Source organism: Xiphophorus maculatus, chromosome 19 (genome assembly GCF_002775205.1).
Source record: "Xiphophorus maculatus strain JP 163 A chromosome 19, X_maculatus-5.0-male, whole genome shotgun sequence".
Lineage (NCBI taxonomy): Eukaryota > Metazoa > Chordata > Actinopteri > Cyprinodontiformes > Poeciliidae > Xiphophorus > Xiphophorus maculatus.
The window spans coordinates 17,798,039-17,818,252 of NC_036461.1; the positions used below are offsets into that span (position 1 = coordinate 17,798,039).

The 20,214-nt window shown below is 38.6% G+C and overlaps 2 protein-coding genes across 5 annotated transcripts in view; both read left to right on the forward strand.

Annotated features, from left to right (window-relative positions):
* The window catches only part of LOC102238377 (guanine nucleotide-binding protein G(q) subunit alpha), a 36,731-nt gene extending 28,934 nt beyond the window's left edge, over positions 1-7,797 (forward strand). For 2 of the 4 annotated variants that reach the window (XM_005798351.3, XM_005798350.3), the window contains exons 5-7: positions 415-544; positions 725-878; positions 2,137-7,797. In XM_005798351.3, coding sequence (XP_005798408.1) covers positions 415-544; positions 725-878; positions 2,137-2,327 — 475 coding nt within the window. In that variant the 3' untranslated portion in view covers positions 2,328-7,797. The remainder of the gene's footprint in view (positions 1-414; positions 545-724; positions 879-2,136) is intronic. The other 2 variants (XR_002754522.1, XR_002754521.1) reach the window with 2 other exon arrangements.
* Positions 7,798-10,952: 3,155 nt separating this feature from the next.
* Positions 10,953-20,214, forward strand: LOC102223230 (amino-terminal enhancer of split-like). The gene is made up of 7 exons (XM_005809347.2): positions 10,953-11,302; positions 14,339-14,436; positions 15,474-15,537; positions 15,706-15,750; positions 15,843-15,905; positions 16,297-16,371; positions 17,420-20,214. Exons 1-7 carry the CDS (start codon positions 11,276-11,278, stop codon positions 17,657-17,659), a joined length of 612 nt encoding a protein of 203 aa, XP_005809404.1. The 5' UTR covers positions 10,953-11,275; the 3' UTR covers positions 17,660-20,214.

A 20,214-nucleotide genomic window follows, 5' to 3' on the forward strand; every position in this document is an offset into this window, starting at 1 on the left:
CTGATTTTATATGTGTTATGGGGGAGAAAGAACATCAGCCAAACATCTAGAGAGTCAAAAAGGAAAACAATTAAGATGTCATTAAATGGAAAAGCTGAAATCTTGCTAAATCAGATAATCAGTTGACCAATTACAGATACCGCAGGCCTCATTATGACTAGAAAGAACAATTGATCTGTCTACCTGTTGATTTGGTGTTTTTATGTCCTCGCATAGCAACAAATGCACTGCGATGGATTCAAAACAGTCGTCTGCACAACAAAAATATTCCGCCTAAAATAGTTTCTTCTGATTTGCCTGAGCGCTCCCAGCCTAAAGTCTTAAAAATAAATACTATTACATTTGAGCCCCACGAGGCTCTAATTGCGACAAATTTCTCTGACGTGTCCTCCCTCCTCCTCGTCTTACCGCCAGGATGGTGGATGTCGGGGGTCAGAGGTCAGAGCGGAGGAAGTGGATTCACTGCTTTGAGAATGTCACCTCCATCATGTTTCTTGTGGCTCTGAGTGAGTACGACCAGGTCCTGGTGGAGTCCGACAACGAGGTAAGCGAGGAAGAATAAACTGATTGCTTTTGTTAGCCTTTCTGAACTTAAACGGAAGATCAAACTTTGAATGCTTTTTAAGTCGTCATTGCTCGGCCATGTGGAGTTCTGCTTGTTTATTTTTCTTGTAAAAATTGTGACGGTTTTGAGTCTTTTGATCCCTTTTTCTTTCCGTATCAGAACCGCATGGAGGAGAGCAAGGCTCTGTTCAGGACGATCATCACCTATCCCTGGTTTCAAAACTCTTCAGTCATCCTCTTCCTTAACAAGAAGGATCTACTAGAGGAGAAGATTACTTATTCGCACTTGGTGGACTACTTCCCTGAATTTGATGGTGCGTTAATATTTCAGACCAAACTAACAACAAAAGTGTCTCCCAAAGACCTCCTGCGTGCAAGGTTTAGACTGAACAATGGTTTTAACGACCTCACAAATATGGAAAACCACCATAAGTGAGATGGAAATGTTAATGCTTTTATGCTGATTTTTCTCAAATAAGTTTTTCCTCAAGTTCCTGGTATCCAAAATGATCCTCTGTGCCATTTCCAAGCCACAGTGAGCCAGTCGTACTGAACCTTTAAATCCTGTAAGGTTTCGATTTATAAAATGCAACAGCTTATGTGTTAAATGAGTCTTGGTGCAATTTGGAGGCGTGTGCTATTCACCAAAGCCTTGAGTAAGGGGCATTTTTTTAATGCAGATTTTGCATTGAAAAGCTATTAGTTGTGGGCAGTAAAGCTTTACAAACACATTTCTATAAATTGTTTGGCGCTCTAACAACCTGCATGGGTGTTTCAAACCTTGACGTTTTCTACAAATTGGCAAAGATCTAACCTGAACTTGACTCCATCCATCCAACTGTGATCAGCTTCTTTCTCCCTCTTGCAGAAAAGCATCCGCATAGCACGTCGCCACCATGTTTAAGGTGGTTCAAGGCGATGTGCAGTGTTGAAATTCTTCCACAAATAGCATTTTGTGTAGGCCATAATGTTCAAATTTGGTCTAATTACACCAAAACACTTTTTACATGTCTTGAGGCCATTACATGGTAAAATGGAACGTTTTCCAGCTTGTCTTTGCATCCTTAAAAAGTCTTACATTTATGTATCTAAAATGAAGGCCTTAAAATGTCTTAAATTTATTTGAAAGAAAAATGTAAGTTGGCCTTAAATACATTAATCACAGGTCTTAAAATTTGTTGTGGAAGGACTATTTAATCTCGTGTGTAGAGTTTGTTTTTTTTGTGGGATTTTTCTATCAGGCAAACATTTTAGTCGCCTTGAAGTGGTTGCAGCTGCTACTAACTAGCTGCTAAAGTACTCTTGCTGGTTTTTTGTGTCCATTGTGGGTAAAGTGTAAGTTAATTGCCAGTTAGCTCCGTCTCTACATTTGATGATTCCTCTTAGACATGGTGGATGGACATTGTTTACAATGGCAATAAAAAAAAGATACATTTCTCTCCACTTCACACCCTGATTTGATCAAAAATAGGACTTGCTGTTGGCAGACTGAAAGACGAGATTTATCTTAAGCAGTCAGCTTGTGTGTTCATGACAACAAAACATTCACATTACCCATCCCTCCATTTCCAGGTCCCCAGAGAGACGCCCAGGCAGCGCGGGAGTTCATCCTCAAAATGTTTGTGGACTTGAACCCAGACAGCGACAAGATCATCTACTCCCACTTCACCTGTGCCACGGACACTGAGAACATCCGCTTTGTGTTTGCGGCCGTCAAGGACACCATCCTACAGCTCAACCTGAAAGAGTACAACCTGGTGTGAGAGGGGTGGGGACGGTGCTCACGACGCACTTCTCCCCCCTCACCCATTGCACAAAGCGCACCCCTCTTTCGGGAACGTGCCGTCAACCCCACAGCATCGCACAGCGCAGCACTCCGGCTCTCACACACTCATTCACACACAAACAGAACTGTTGCTTTTTTGATTTTAATTTTTAACAATTTTTTTTTTCTGTCCAGTACGGTGTGTATTTCCAGGTCCTCCCACCTTGAATCGTGCCCCTTCTTTCACCAAAGCCGCTCCGTCCTTCTCCTCCTTCTCTCGGCAGCTTGTCGCATCAGTCTTCGGCCCTTACAAAGCTGCTCCCGGTGTCAGAGCTTGGCAGACAAACCTTTCAGACGGGCTCTGCGGCGGCGACTGGAAGGGATTTTTTTTTGTCTTTGGCATTTGTATTTGGGGCAGTTTTTATTGGCAATGAATTTCGGTGGAGACAAAAAACAACAAAAAGAAAACAGTAATCTTAGGGCCCCACAGTGTTGACCCCGTCTCCTTTCCTGCCAGTGTGGAAGGCACTGACTGACTTATCTGGTGATATCATCTGAGAACCAGCGGTGCTGAACACATACATGCTCCAGAGCGACGCGGTCTGGATGTGAGGTCGCGCACCAAACAAAGGGACGGACTGGAGGATTCTGTCATCGCCTCGCATCTATGAATGTACCCCAGGTGTGAGCATCACAATCGCAAAAAAAGAGAAATGTATATTATGAATTTAATGCATATTTATCCATTGAAAATCTGTTGGCGAAATTTTTTTTTTAGCAGATTTTTACTGATTTAAACACTAACACTACACAAGCCGAGTCAAGCGGGCATGAAAGCGTCAAGCGGGCATGAAAACAGAGCGTATCAAAAGAGTAAGCAAAATTTTTTTAAAAAGCAACTTATTTGACATAAGTATCCTTTGGAGATATACATTTCTTTTAAGTTCAAGTTTATCACACGCTTCCCTCCTCCAAAATGTATTCTGTATGAATTTACAGGGACAATCTTCCACATGACGCAGCACGCGAAACCGCTCCATCAGTACAAAACACTAGTCTCACAGCGGGGCGAAGGGCCCCGCATTGGAAAGTTTGCAGTCTCATTCATGGAGTTGATCTGCGAGTAGCTAAATCGGCCGGAAACGCAAAATGTCCGACGACATCACACACTACCTGACGCGACGCGGCCATCACCGGCGTCAGGACGTGCTTCTTATATTTTGTTTTTATGTTGGGTTTTGTTGAGCAATTAAATTAAGGGGGAAGGTAGGAAGATGCGCCTTTCACAGAAAATACTCTGAAGTCTGCAAATTTTTGTGTATATTTGTAAATACATATACACAAAACTCTTCTGTACAAAACAAGTGCTCTGTGGTACACCATCTTTGGTTTTTGAAAAGAAAAAAAAATGACTTTCTTTAGCATACAGTTTTCTCCTATGAATTTATGGTAGTATTGATACTGTGATTATGAATTATGTTCACTTGATTAATAGAATTTCAAAGAGCCACATGGTGTTGAGGAAATGAAGTGAGGTGGGGTGGGGGAGTCGGAGAAAAAGACAGCCTCTGAACGCCACACTACTGCATCAGCTCTGTGTTCAGAGTAAAACTAACTAGGGCTGGTTCAACTAAAAAGAAAAAAAAAATCTTCACGGTTAAGGTGAAAGGATGATTTTGAGAGTAATTAAAGATTTTTTTTTATTTATATAATTTATGGACCAGGATGAAGGTGTTGATAATTTGACTGCTCGTGTTTCTGTCATGTTAAAGGGCTCCTTTTCTCATGGCAGAGCCTAACTTGAGTCTGAACTGCTGTTAAAAAAAAAAATTACAAAACGACAAAAAAAAAAAAAAAAACGAATGTCTGGTATAGTAAGAACTTTATCTCTGCTTTCTATTTCTTATAGACATTTCCAGATGTACTTGCCATTACATTTCCATCCATTATAATGCTGTTTGTTTGTTTCTTTTTTTCTTATATCTTAGGGAGCCCTCACATGTTTCTTTTTTTCATATTTTTTAATGACAAATTTTTTTTCTCGTTGGGTTATAGATGCAGCGCTGTAATACATACCTAGAAAAATGTACAGTACAAAAATAAGTGGACTTTTTTTTTTTATCAGTGATTGAAGACCTCTGAGGTCCATGCTTGCTATTTGTAACTTAACAAAAGATAAAACTTTTCTTTTTTGTTTTGTTTTGTTTGTTTGCTTTTATTTCCAGTTTTTGGAGGCTTGCTTTGAATAGTGCCAGTGAAGTGCAGATATATATATATGTATATATATATATTTTCTTTTGGTCTCATACATGACCTTTTCTACAAGTGATTTACCCTTCATCCTCATTAAGGGCTATATCACAGTGCATCCGACAGCGGGGAGTGGAGTAAAGGACCACAGTGAACCAAGTCATCCACTATTACTAGTACTACTTGTTTAGAAAGAGATTATTTGCTGTCTGTGCTATTAAGAAGTAAGGCAGAGTGTTAACACAATTGTAAGGTGCGTGTATGTGTGCGAGTAGAGCATTTTTACCAACACTTAAGATGCTTTCTTTAAGTATTTCCTCTGGTTTCTCACCACATTTCCGTTTGCATCCGTATCGCAGTGTTGCTTGTAATCCATCATGGAGTGTTGAGGTGCTTAACAGTACGGACACTACTGCTACTACTACCAGGATAGTATTGCATGATTTCCCCAAGTATTTGAGTTGTAGCTAGTAAGCCAAGAGATGTTATTAAGACCATACTGGTGTCGTTGCATATTGTATCCTGTGTGCATTTCTGCTTTTATGGCAGCTGAAGGAGGTCAAATAGTGGTGATAATGAAAAGATTGATCTTTTTTATTCTTTTTTTTGGGGACTAAAGTGCTGCAGTTTAACAACTGCCTGCCTTCTGAACAGATCAATAACGGTGTTCCTTCCCCACTATAACATGTATGTAATTTTGAGAAATCTCTTCATTTTGTGTGGAAGTCAATTACATTCATGCAAAGCAGTGATAGAAGTCCAGCTAAAAGGATAGTGTAAGATTTTTGAAGTGAGACTTTAAGTTGATATCTTACAAGCAGTGGAGGAACTTTCATGTAGCAAAAATCAATATTGCTTGGTGAAGCTTACTGCAAGACTAAGACCAAAGTGGACGTCTGTTGTCTTAAAACGGCACCAAAAGCATCAGAAGTGTATGCAAATGTGAATTTATAAACTTCAAATTGGACTTTTCAACGGGAGATCAGTTTTTCTATTCATCCCTTTATTGGCTTGATGTTCAATTCACCGATGAGACAGCCGTAGAAAGTACACTTCCTGTTTAATAAGATCCTGACATTTTTTATGCTTCATCTTGCTGAGTTTTAACAGTAACCATTTGTAGTACCTATTAACTTCTTCCTACAGTAACGACATCCACACTGAAGAGTGTTGGTTGCAGCGTTACCTGGTATCGGCTAAGAATTGTGCATTTGTTGAAAAGAATTTGTCGTTTTCAAGATGATGTTTTGATTTAATTTAAATTCGGATTAGTTGGTACCAGAGTCTCAAGCTAACAGCTAAACCAAGATCAAAGGGGATTTTTATCATTTTGGCATCAAAACGGCAGTAGCTTATGCAAACATTATTGCATTATTTGCATTGGTTATTTACACAGGGATACTGGGAATGGAGCTTGGAGGCAGTGCGCTGCCACTGATCGTATACTGAAAACAGAACAAGTAAAGTGTTTTCGGTCATAGTAGTATTATGGTATAAATCAAGAAGCGAAAAGAAAACGGGTCAAGTGAACACTGGTCTAATTTTTCCACTGCATTAGTTTTCTGACTGGAAATGCTTCACATGTTTTGTTCTCAGTTCATATTTCACACAGGAAGCTTATTAGTGGCGCACCGCCTGCTACCTCAAATTTCCCAAGCAAGTAATCGGCTTCTACTTAAATGGCCAGCAAAGTCTTACATGATGATGATGATGATTTAAATGTTCATAAAATAGTCTGCATCCATCACAAATACCATAGAAGTCCACTTTGTTCTTTGTTCTTCTCGGACTAACCATTATCTTGACATTTGCCCCCGATTTATACTAAATGAAGCTTCTAGGATTATTTTCTCTGGGAAAGATTTTAATGAATTAAAACGCTTCAACAGAACCTGACGTTTATAATCCTTCAACCATCTTTCTGTTACAGCGAAAGACGGAGGAGCTAGTTTCCAATGTAATCAGGTTTAAAATATGCAACAGTGCACCAGTATGGCATTGCCATTTTCTCTGCAGAAAATGGCACTAACCTCACGCTGAGGAGTGACTGCTGCTGTGACTGCTGTCATATAGAGAGGATCAGGATGCCAGTATGCATAGCCAAGTGTTTTATCACTAGTGTTAGTTCTACTTTTTGCCGAGCGCAGCTCACCCAAACGGTTTCTGACCATGAATTTGCTAACTTGACTCTACAACCCTGACACGTGGTGAAGGCTCAGGTGGCTGCTGGTGTGGACGCGCTCGAGTTAGCGGTCTCATTTTTCCTTTCTGTTTTGGACATGTAATTATTTCAACATAACCAAGCAGGAAAGAGGGATGCAGTTCAGTCTCCCATCACTCATGACCATGTTTTATTATCCTCCTTTCACACTACATTACTTATTTATTGCCTTGAGTTAAGAGAGATGGCCCTTTATAATGTTTCTGAAAGCTTGCTGTTAAACTAAGGGAATCAGACTTATCTCTTATACATCTTTATAGGGTTGGACACTCAGCCCAAAGGTTGTTCCTCGTTTTTTTATTTATTTAATATAAACAATTCCTGAACACTGTCTTTTTTCTTTTGGACCACTTCATTTACTTTTGTTTCCTCACTCCAGTAAAAGCTGAATTTCAATCATGTAGTGGTTTGTATAACGTGATTTTTTTTTCTTTTTTGTTTTATTTTATATCTGAACCAACATGTAAATGATGTATTATTCTGAGTGTGCCAACCCCACCCTCCAGAGCCAGGCTCTCTCTAAGTGCCAATGATGTGGTCGCTATCAGAAGGACCACCATTTGAGACGGGGGCTGAGGGGGCTCCCCTTTGTAAAACAAACCAGAGACTAAAGTGATAATTATGAACACACAAAGATCTTATTCTGTATTTAAGATTGATTTGAAAGATAATCTGCTCTTTTTTTTTTGTTCATATTTTTAACGAAACTGTAATTATATCTGCATGTGGTGTTTGTTTTTGTGTTGAAAGTGAGGGCTTGGATGTTTTTCACTGAAGTAGAACCCTTCTGCTGAACGGGGTTCAATCAGTTGGTTATTATTGATTTACAATAACTCTTGCCATATTTTTTTATTTGTTTCATGTATTTGTTTCAGCCACTGTTGCCTGATCCTCATTCAAACATGAACATGACTTATGATCATTGTCGCCTTCTAAGAGAGAAACATAATGACAAGGTATCTGTTTTAAATTGAAATAAATTTGTTCCTATACTTGCTGATGTTGTGTCTGTGGGTTTTATGCTAACTGAAAGAAAGAAGCAAGATTTTGGTGTTCACTACGTTTATCTTTTTTTATTTTTGCAAATTTATCACAAAATGTATACATTTGTGAGAAAGGGTCCAAAAGAATGCAAGATTTTAAACAAGTAATGGTGAAATGGAATGAGTTTCTGGTATTGGAGTGGGGAAACGTTGAATTGAAGATGCTTAAGATCAAGAGTGAAGTTTAGAAAGCTAGAAATATGCAACAAGCTAAATTAATTTGAGTCTCACCAAGAGGAAGATGACTTTATTGAAGGTTTGAATTCAGTTTATCTTTACAGATCATTGATAAAGCAGTGTATTTTCATAATATATTGTTTTTCCCAACCTTATACGCCTCACGGTAGAGCATCATATTAGTACCGTCTTGCAAAAAGTATCTGTAGCTGTCAAAAAGCAGTACAAAATGAAATATCAGATTAATATCAGGGTTTTCCTCGGTTTATTACAAGCCTGGCGAGCCACCAGGCTTTACTTGTGTCACCACCAGGCTTAGCATTGCTAATTTATCTTAGATTTTTTTAAATGATTGCATATTTTTAAGACTTCATAGTTGGTGTTTAGGTATTAATCTTCCAGTTTTCCAAAAATGCATAACTATCAAGTAATATGTTCAAATATCCTGTCAACTTTAAAAACAAATTTGACTCAAAAACATGGCGGCCGGCTGAAAGACTCCTCTTGCCCCTCAAGCACCAGGGTTAGCAAGTTTTCCGAGGGAAACCCTGAATATAATAAAAAACCTCGACTAAAATGAACCTAAAATGAACCTGCATGGACTGAACAGACAGATAAAAGCTGGTAAAATTGGTTACAACTTCTTTTGTATCTAATTTCTAAATGAAATTGATTAAATTCATGTTTAATGTCATTAAGATGTTCAAAAAAGTGGCTCACACAAAGAAAGGAGTATAGTATACAGTTCAATAAAAAAGAAAGTAAATGAAGGAAAATCAGCTCACATGTTACAAATCCAAAGATTAAGAGGTTTATAAACGCTCACAGTAGAAACCTTTATTACTGCATGCGCAAAACATAGTGTGCAACAAAAGCCGTCTCCTCTCAGAGCTGAAGTTAAGCGGAAAAACTTCCACTTGTGGTGGAACCAGTAGTCATTCTAACCTTGTGAGTTTTCACATGATGCTTGGTCAACCCTCCCTTCATTACCCAGCATTATCCTTTCATCCATGACTGACACATTAGAAAACACAGATGATGTAAAAGGAGTGACAGGATTTATCCTACAATATTGTTACTCATGTACAAACAATGATTTTTTAAAATATAATATAAACATAAAAAAAAAATCACCTCTTTGTGTAGATATCTTTTTTTTCTAAGTGGAACTGAATTATGCATGAATTATTATCCTTTATGTCAGGATTTTTTTTTTCCAAAGTGTTTCTGATTTTCTTAAGGTTTAAAAAATGGTAGAAAAAGAAATTGTAAAAAAAAAAAAAAAAAAATGGTAGAAAAAGAAATTGTAAAAAAAAAAAATCTAGGATTTTTTTTTCTAGGTGATCAAGTGTAATTTTCTCCAAATACAAAGTTGTTGTTCGAATACCTCAGTAGTTTTGTTTTTTAGGGATTGCTTGACAATATCACAATATTGTTTGTTTGTTTTTTTACCTGCAAGAGTCCTCTACAGTAGAAAGAGGACTGGGTTGGTCGGCATGCTTTTTCGCTCATCTGCCATATTGGATTTAACAAAAAAATGTCTTGCTCTTGCAGTGGATGGCTAGTTGTGTATTGCATAATGCACTAGTGTCCACTTCAGTGGGCTGTGTGCATTTATAGCATAAAAATCCACAAGAAACACAAGAAAATGGCTTTCAGGTAGCAGTGACCACTAGGCATGAAAGGGATAAAGAGCTTTTGTCACTGCCATCAATTTACTAAATCTAAAATAAGAACAGATTTAATGTTTTATTGATTTTTTTTTACATTAGCATATAACAGCAGTGTGTATATATATATATATATGCAGTACAGACCAAAAGTTTGGACACACCTTTTGATTCAATGAGTTTCCTTTATTTTCATGACTATTGACATTGTAAATTCACACTGAAGGCATCAAAACTATGAATAACACATGTGGAAATATGCACTAAACAAAAAAGTGTAAAACAACTGAAAATAGCCCTAGTATTAGCCCTAATATTCTAGTTTCTTCAAAGTAGCAACCTTTTGCTGTGATTACTGCTTTGCACACACTCTGCATTTTCTTGATGAGCTTCAAGAGGTAGTCACCTGAAATGGTTTTCACTTCATAGGTGTTGCCCTGTCAGGTTAATAAGTGGGATTTCTTGCCTTATAAATAGTCATGAAAATAAAGAAAACCCATTGAATTAGAAAGGTGTGTCCAAACCTTTGGTCTGTACTGTATATAGGGTGGGCCATAAGTTTCCATATGTGGGAGAATGTAAAATGTATATTTCTTTTATATTTCAGATACCCAAGAAGATGCCTTTGACAAAAGAGCAAATAATTTAAATTATACTGATGGCTGAATCGGGAAGCAGTCGCATGGTCGAACGAAACTTTAACAGAAAACATGGAACCAGCATCACACACGACTCTGTGGCAAAACTTATTTGCAAGTTTCAGAAAACTGGAAATGTTGCAGATCAACCAAGAAGTGGTCCAAGACACGCAGCGATTACACAGAGTCCCACAAAACTAAAAACAATATAAAATGTTAACTTTTTCTATGCGTGGAAACGTATGGCCCTCTTGAAGCTTCAAGAGGTAGTCACCTGAAATGGTTTTCACTTCATGGGTCAACCTGCCCTGTCAGGTTAATAAGTGGGATTTCTTGCCTTATAAATAGTCATGAAAATAAAGAAAACCCATTGAATTAGAAGGTGTGTCCAAACTTTTGGTCTGTACTGTACATATATATATATATATATATATATATATATATATATATATATATATATATATATATATATGGATATGGTTCTGGTTGAGCCTCGGTGATGGACCGGTTCGGTCTGCGGCCCTGGTCAGTGCAGCTCGCGCTCTCCTGTGTTTAATACAGCGCGTGGTCGCACGGGGCGCCCGCTCCGCCGCCGCTCAGTTCGTGTTCCGGGTGATGCTGTTCCTGCCTTCAAAGCGGTTCGGGGGGGGGGGTTCGTGTGTCAACATCCAGGGTTTTCCCCGGGGAGGCGTAGCATTAATACCTGATGTTGCCTTGAAACAGCCTTTTCTTTCCCTCAGACCGCGTTAGCAACCTGCTAAAGCGCAGAAGACGCTCCTTTTCTCCCGCCGCTTTGACGCTAGCTGTTGTTGTTTTAAAGGATGACAGAGTACGACGTGCCAACAGCCTCTCCGCTAATTTAATCATATCTGGAGACGAGCTAGCTTAGCCAGCTGGCCTTGTAGTTTCGGTGAGACCAGGGAAACGCTGCGAAACGCATCGCTGACATGATGTTTCCTCAATCCAGGCACTCGGTGAGTAAAGTTAGCCCGGGTGAACTTGTCCCGGGTGGGAACGGAGCACAGCCGAGCTAACGTTAGCTAGCAGCCGACAACTGATAACATGAGCGCTGCAGGTAGCTGTCATCTGGCTGCCACAAAGCCAGACCTCTGCCCGTCTCTTCAGCGCGTCTGCACCGACTAGTTAAAGCAGGTTTAAAAATATAAAACACCGTAGTTTATACCTGAAAGGTGTATTTGGCTTTTTATTTGAAGCTGCTAAGTGTTTGCCATTAGCTAGCCTTCCTTAAAGCAGCTAACACAGGTGATAGAGATGTATGTCCTGTTCAGCTCAAGTGTAATAATGGAGATATGCTATTAATATAATACAAATGCACAAGAAATAGCTAAACTGCATATAACATTTGAGTACACATGCTTTATGACATTTCCCTTCTGTGACGCTAAATATTATTAGCATTAGCCAGACAAAACTTAGTACAGTATCTCTGTCTTTTTGTTTGACATAAATGCATATTTTCTGTTCTTGCTCTGAGTCAGTTGTGGAAACAAATTAAAAAAAAAAATATGGATGGCAAAACCCCACCACCCACAAAAACATGAGCTGCAGCTTTACATCTAAACTAGCTTTAACACTGACTGGCTCTGTAATAAACACATGCAAAACAACAAGCCAGGTAAGAGTGTTTATTATAACCGGGGGTATTTAAAGCTGGTTTTGCATATCTTTGGGTGAATTTCAGGATGTAACTGTTGCTCCCTTTTTCGTTTTCCCTGAGTTTGTTTGTTTCTTTGAGGTCTGACTATTTTGACCAATTCTGCTTTTTTAAGGACTAAAACAGGAGCAGATATCCAGGTTATTTCATAGCAGTGCAAGTTTTGAATCCAGAAGGGAATGAAGGAATTAAAAAGTAGTTATGCTTTCACATTAAAGCATACGTTGATATTATTAGTGTCTGACTCAAACGACCTTTAAGATTTATAAACTGAATGTCTCTTCACTGGAGGGAAAAAACTTCACATTTTCCAGCATTTGAGCAATCAGAAGCAGATGTTGAGGCTTTTGGGTTAGAGAACATGGATCATAGATCAAGTGTGGTCATTGAGTCTTGCAGTCAGATGTTTATGTTATGTCCCAATAACCTTTTGAAAACCAAAACCAAAAGTCACAGCTGCTAACTCCCATCTGTAGTTTCTGACTTTTTTAATATGTTTAATAATATTTTCAATTTATTATTAAACAAATACAGTACAGACCAAAAGTTTGGACACAACTGTGTGTCCAAACGTTTGGTCTGTACTCAATACAGACCAAACGTTTGGACACACTTTCTAATTGAATTCAATGAGAAGGTGTGTCCAAACTTTTGGTCTGTACTGTATGTCTAGAGGCCAGCTTTTTTCAGATTTATTTATAGTGAAATCTAATGTGTTTTTAGGGAGGGGCTGGTTTGAAACATTCACAGTAAAGCTGAATAAAAATGCCATGTTTTTATATGATTTACAAGACAAATAGTTTTTATTTAAAATCAAAAACCTATCCTGCCATTGCTAAAATGTCTGAATATTACAATTATTATATGATTAATATGTATTTATTGGACTAACGTGAATGTTTAGACTATCGGTAAATTATTTAATAGTTTTTGAGGGAGCGTGTTTGTTGTCCATCTATTTTTTTCGTCCATCTTTCCACCCATCTATACATTTGTCCATCTGTCTTGTTCATATTGTCCATCCGTCCATTTTTTTCCCCATTCATGTCTGTTGATCGATTTGTCTGTATGATGTGACCATTTGGCCGTCCATCATCCACACACGTTTGTCCGTCTGTCCACAATCCATACATTTGTCCAGTTATTTCCTTTTTCTGTTGATTCATTTGTCAACCAGCGACATTGCACCATGGTTTTTAATTGAAGGGATGTTTTGATGGAAAATATAGAAGCGATAGAAATTTTTGAAAACCTTAGTTTACCTTGACACTGGCAAACGCCCTATTCGGTTAAATTCAGTTGACATTTTTACAAAAAAAGTCATTTCAGTTCAGTCACACGTGCATTCTACTTATTCTAGTTATTGAAGTTTAAGAAGTTATTGTCAAAGAAAACCCAGCATCGAGTCGTTATGAAAATGTTTAGTTTTTCTTCAGACGGAACTAATCGGGTAATAAACTCACCTCTACTTGAACCGTGTGGTCACCCTTTGTCTCCAGAGCAACGAAAGCTATTTTCTAATCTAATGAAATCTGAAGAAAAAAACAAAAAAGAACTGGCAGTATATCTGCTGTATCAACCCCAAATGTTATTACAATTAATTTTTGACTCTTAAGAACCAACCCTAATCCCGCTATTTCTGCTCTGATTGATGTTGGCGCCACACATGTTGGATGGAGAGCGTTGACCTCCGTTTAACCGAATGTTTCCTTCCTCTCGTTTCAATCCCATAATCCGGCTGGAAACCTCTTGCCCTTGTGCCACTTGTTTAGAGAGTAATGAGGTTTAGGGACCCTGGATTACAGCTTTGCGGGATGGTTTAAATGTTGTCAGTTTATAACCAGACTTCTTATGCAGCTTCTAAATACTTGGCGCATTTGGTCCGCTCTGCTGCGCTCGGCCTTATGTAAACACTCTTCCTTTTGTCGACGTGCTCTGCGCTCCTCAAAAGGGAGGTAGTGAGGGCGATGGGTGTTTCTGGGCCGACAGATGTTTTATGTCGATGGGTGATGTGCTTTAGCCGTGCGCTATAAATCTAACGCACTTCAATCCAAAATGAGGCTGGAGTTTAGGCTGAACCTCGTTTAACCTCACACGGTTAATCTCAGAGGTCAAGCTGCTGTTTCTAAACAAACTCAACCACACTTTGATTAACACAGACACACACAACCTGCTTATCTGCAGGCGACGTGTCTATCTCTTCTCCGTGCTGGCCTCACTTGTCAAATTGGAAATCAAAAGGCTGTGAATTGGAGCAGCCTTTTCAGATGCGAGGGGTTTATTTTCCTCTACATTTCTAAACCTGACGCGTGTTTCTTGTTCCGTTTTCCTCAAGGCGTCATCCCAGTCCGGCCAAGCTCTGAAGTTCACCACCTCCGACTCCTGTGACCGAATCAAGGATGAGTTCCAGTTCCTCCAAGCACAGTATCACAGGTACAGACGCGTTTTTAGCTCTAAAGTACAGGGGTGGAATGATTAATCCATTATTAAAATTATCATCAACTAATTTAGCAGTTGATTAATTGTTAGCTTGGTTATACAGACTCAAAAAAAGGCCATTGACTGAAAGAATAACACGCTCAGAGCAGTAATTAAGCCAAAAATTTACAAAAATATATACAAAAAAGCCTTTTTCTGTAAATATGTTGTACCCAAACCTCCTCAAGTGGCCTAGCTTCACCTGGTTCAAGTTATGTAAAAAAACAAAACAACCCTTCGGTATCTTTTGCGAACCAATTATTAGCTAGTTAATTGAAAAACTAATCAACAGATCATCCCTACGCTGTACCGATGTTGAATCAAGCAGAAAGCGTTCAGCTTTTCACACTTTAGAAATATTTTTTCATCTGCAGATTGAACTTTTGCTACAAGTGATCAAACATGCACTAATTGAATGCTTTGTTGTTGCATTTTTTGCAGAAAAAATGCAACAATCTTTTTATGCATTGTATTTACCACTGTATAAAAAAGCACTCAAATTAAAAATCTGCACAATTTTCTAATTTTTCTTTTGCCTAATTGCCAGAATAATTGATATATTAATTGTTGGCTGCTTTTCATTTCAGTATTTCATCACGCCTTCATATATTTTTTATTCACTAGTTACACAGAAAATTATATATATTCCTGGTAGATTTAGGTTCAGAGGTTTTAATTTCACCAACATGCGTCTTCTAACTGGATGTATAAATATTTTGATTAATTGAAAATCATCTAAAAAAATTGCCTATGCAGCATTTTTTAAAAGAAATCAAAAATAATAACTAATATTGTTTTTGATACTTATTTTATTAGCGTTCCTATTTTTTACATTTATTCAGTCAATTAAAAAAAATCATTCAATACTTTTAGTTTCCGGATATCTTTAAAAATGTTCATTAAAATGCTCATTAAAACAGAATTGCAGGGCTTCGTGTTTATCGCCTGGAGCTGATCTCCATGTTTAAATCTCCTCTGATTTTCCCATCCAGTTTGAAGTTGGAGTGTGATAAGCTGGCCTCTGAGAAGTCGGAGATGCAGCGCCACTACATCATGGTGAGCGTCGCTAAGATAAAATCATCTTGGCGACAAAACCGGCTCTTGTTACAGTAGTTACATTTCACACAATTACTGATCTGTAGCTGACTGCCAGGCTTTATTTTTCACTTTTTTGTTCTGAAAAATGGATTTTGGTTGCTTATCATTCTTGTCTTTGTGTTGCAGTATTATGAAATGTCCTATGGGCTCAACATTGAAATGCACAAACAGGTGAGTCATTCTATTTTATTAGAAATCCTCCTTATGTCAAAATTCAGGCTTGGCGGTCAGGAGGTTCCTGGTTAAATTTGTTTTCTTTGCAGGCTGAAATAGTGAAAAGACTGAACGGGATCTGCGCTCAGGTGCTGCCTTACCTGTCCCAGGAGGTGAGGACGCCCTCTTGTCTGAATTAGACTCCGTCCAGCAGTGGATAAGAGTTTTTATTTACAGAGCCAAAGTCCTGGCTGAATTAGAGAGACCAGGTTTCAGAGGGATGATGTTGGTCAGATCTGAAAATTAAATTTCATCTCATCTGAGAGCTTCTGAATGAAAGCATCCCCACACCATAATACTGCCACCACCGGATTGTAACTTAGCAAAAAGAGAGAAAAAAAAGAGGTCTTAACATTTTTGCAAGTTGTTGTTATTGTTCCATTTAAAATGTTTTAATTCTGCAATCGGCAAAAGAACATAAATGGCAGGAAAAGCAGATTTTTTTTTCCTCCATTTTTCAACTTTCTCTTGTATTCATACGACAATGAAATCTCACCATTTCAGCACCAACAGCAAGTCATGGGTGCGATAGAGAGGGCCAAGCAGGTCACGCCTCCTGAGATGAACTCCATCATACGGGTGAGCAAACCTCATGACTGTTCGTGCTTCATTTAACCCTGCTGTCCATCCAGGCTCAGTGTGACAGACAGAGACGATCTGCTGTCATTCGATCCGCCTGATTGTTGATCTGTGCAACTCTCCAGATGTTCTTATTTACAGCATTTATTTCTTTATCTTGCTCTGTAAGCGAGCTCAGGAAGAACCGCTTCCTTAAGGGCCTGAAGCTAAAATATTATTGTAGGGAATTTGATCATTTGTTTTAGTATTGAGTCATCAGATCACAACAGAAAACTTTATTACCGTTCTGATTTCACACCAAGCCAAATCTATTGTGATGTATGTAAAAAGTGTTTTTGTCTTTTCAAAATACGATGATACAAATCCAAGCCAGGAGGACTACATAAAGTTTTGCATGTAGCTAGCTACGCTGTCATTAACTTGGAGGGTAAAGGTGTGTAAGCTTCCTTAAATACATGAAAGAAAAATTATTGCAGGAAAACTTATACCTAAAGCAGAAAACATCAGTTCCGCTTTAAAATTAATATTTTACTAAATCACCAGTGGCTCAGTTGTTAGCATCCATTTTGTCAACAAGTAATCTTTAGCTGTTGTTTTTATGTTTGTCGTAGCATGTTGCTGCTTAAAAAAAGAAACTAAAAATTTGTTAGTTGCAGTTTAAGGAAATTTCTTGAGGTGTTTTTGGGGTGTCAGATGTTTTTGTGTTTGTTTTTTTCCTTCATCAAATAAATGTCTTTAAGTTACAGACAAGGATTAGGCTGCTGAAAAAAAAATCTGACTTTTTTTTCTCAGAATTCTGACTTTTACCATTTATTTATTTATTTTGCCGTAATCCTGTTGCGTATTAATTTAAAGTTTGAAATCAGTAAAATAAGATAAGGCAACTATGAAAGCTGGGTTTGTGTTGATTGTCTGTTTTGACAGTAGAGGGCGCTGTATCTCCTTCCTTTTCCAAGCGCTGACTGATGATTGAAACCTCAAACGTTGCCTTTTAAACATTTAACGACGAATCGTGGGCTCTGCTAATCGTTTCCCTTTGCGTTTGCAGCAACAGCTGCAGGTGCAGCACCTGTCCCAGCTGCAGGGCCTGACCCTGCCTGTGGCCCCGCTGCCCCTGGGCCTCACCCCGCCCTCCCTGCCTGCCGTCTCCTCCAGCTCAGGCCTGCTCTCCCTCTCCTCCATCCTGGCCAACTACTCCCACAGCCAGCCGCAGGCGGCCAAGGAGGACAAGGCCAGGGACGCCGCGGAGAGGGCGCCCAGAGGAGAGGACGGAGACAAGTCTGATTAGTGAAGGCACGCCGAGGTCACCGGGCCGAGGGGAGGTGGTGCGTGGGTGGTGGGGAAGGGGTGTAAGTGTTCAAAAAGAAATGGAAAAACAGACTGTAAACGGGGGTTGATGCAGGTCTGGTTGCTGCGTGTTGTAGAGGAGAAACCACAGAGAGGACGGCGCTGAACCGTTTGGATCCTGAAACGCTTAAAACCCGAGAGGTAACGTCTGTTTCATTTAGTGGTAATAGACTCAGTTCAGACCTCAGACTTTCAATAGTTTCTTTGTGTGTAATCAGTTGTTATTAGGCCTAACAAATATAAATGTTTGTTCCTTTTTGGAGAGAGGGCTGAGTGAGAAACGATAACGGCAGACTTTCTTCATTTCCTTCCTGCCAGTCTGGCAGCGACAGAAAGCAGATTTAAAATCCTCCAAGTTCATTTGGATCTTTTGTTCTCCTCCATGTTGGTGAAACTGAAGCTCCTGTCAGTTTATTCTAAATAAAACTCCAGGCTGTTTGATACGACTCTGAAAGACAAACGTCTGACTCTGGAGTTGATTGCTTATCCCAGATGAGCAAAATCTGATCCTAACTTTGATCACATTAGACGGAAGGCTTTTATTTTACTGAGCTGCTCCTCTGGAGAGAAAAGGTTAACATCGTATTTTTAGGACCAGACTGAAGAGTGTGTTGTGTGTGTTGTTTTTTCTTCTTTTCTTTCATCGTCAGGTTTCTAGTTTATTCCTCTAAAATCAGTTTTTTTGGTTTGTTTGCTCCCGATAAATCCATCGTGAGACGAAGCTTCCAGTAAATCACGACCCATTAGGTGAATTTCAGCTTTCTATCAAAAACATAATCTTCCTCCAGTGCACAGCAGGAATGGCTCCGTATCCAACTAAATCTTAACTTACATGAAATTCACTGACTGCAATGTTGTAGGTAAAGAAAAGGTGATAAATTCGTTTCTGTTCTCTCTCTCTCGCCGTCGAACGCAGACGTGAAGCTCAGACAACAGAATACTCTCATTTTTTTTACTCTCTTTGGACTCAGAATCCTTCCTTACTAGACTTTGAGTGAGTTGTATGCATGTCGCATCGATTCTGTGTTGAGTGTCTGTGCACAGAGAGCCGCGCTGCCTGCTGGCATGTTGGATCGGATTTCATTCGCTGGTGTAAAACAGTGTTTTTGCTTCTTTCTTTGTTTTTTCTCCGTCTCATTTAAATGCTTCAAGTTATCAAAGCAGGTTTAATATCGGAGAAAGACAAGCTGAGTAAATGTTTGTTTTGTACTAATTAAACCAACCTGTTCATATGAAAGCACGTTATTATTTTCTTTTTTTTTTTCTATCAAGTGTTGTGATACCCGAGTCTTTAACGTCGCTCTAAAATCTTAGAAATTATTTTGTAGCCCTTTCCTGACTGGATGTCAATGACTTCTCATTTCTTCTTGAGTTTTCTTTAGTTTGGGCATAAAGTGTTGCTGTTTGAGATCTTTCAGCCCACCTGTGTTGTTAAACAGAATCAGTTGAAGCGTTTCTTTATCCTACAGGTGTGGCAATAATCACTTTGGGGTGTGGCTGGTGAAATACAACCAGAAAAATGCGTATTGATTCATTATTTAATTCATGATTTATCATAAACATCAAATATATTTTTAATGGATCAGGTTGATTTAGTGCTTTTTTTTTTTTTAATAAACGTAATTCCAATTCAAAAGCCATTTCTAATTTTTAGGAGTGTCTCCGATAGTTTTGAATTTCTTCAAATAGCATCATTGTTGGACTTTAATTTTCTCTTCAGACAGCAGAGGGCAGCATTGCTCTTTATTCCAGGGAAAAAGTTTTGTTTTTTTTCCTCCCCCTGATCTGCATTTCCTGCTTGCTTTCACCCCTTTTACTCGAATTACATTAACAGCTGAGATCAACTTTAAAAACGTTACCCTCCTTATCTTAATTTGAAGCACTTAAGATTTGTATGAGTCCTGTCCTGCTTTTCTTCTGGCTGCTGGAGAAGTTTAAAAAAAAAAAAAAAAGAAGAAAGTCTTGGTGAGATTTAACTTTGACACATCTGCGAGCTCGCTCTCCTAAAACTCCCTTTTGGCAAAACTCAGACTTGTGAATAGTTTGTGTGTTTGTTTTGCTGTGAAGGGCCGATTTGTATACATACGGATATATCAATATACATATTTTTTAAAGCATTTTTGTATGTTTCAAAGCTGCTTTTTAATGTGTGTGTGTGTGTGTATATCATAAAAAGACCTTGGTGTCGTATGTGTGTGCGTGCGCATTACATGCATAGAGGCACAATGTCGTATAACATCTTTGGTTTTTTTTGTTTAATTTCCTTCTTCTCATTGTCTTGTAACATTAATTCTAGTTTTCTACATATTTCGTTCTTTTTCTGTGCAAACAAACAAAAAAAACCCTGTTTAAATGTGTCAAGAAACACATTTTAAAAATACTCGGGACAGAAAAAAAATGATGTAAGCAAGCAGCTTGTACTTAAGAATGAATCAACCTTTTAGCAGTAAGGAAGCTTCTCTGGTGCCTTACAAATAAAAGATGTGATTAAGAGTG

Excerpts from the sequence above, each read along its gene's own strand:
- LOC102223230 (XM_005809347.2), top strand. The coding sequence starts at position 11,276 with ATGATGTTTCCTCAATCCAGGCACTCG. Across the intron at positions 15,538-15,705 it reads TGCAGCGCCACTACATCATG|TATTATGAAATGTCCTATGG; the intron begins GTGAGCGTCGCT and ends TTTGTGTTGCAG. Across the intron at positions 15,906-16,296 it reads TGCCTTACCTGTCCCAGGAG|CACCAACAGCAAGTCATGGG; the intron begins GTGAGGACGCCC and ends TCACCATTTCAG.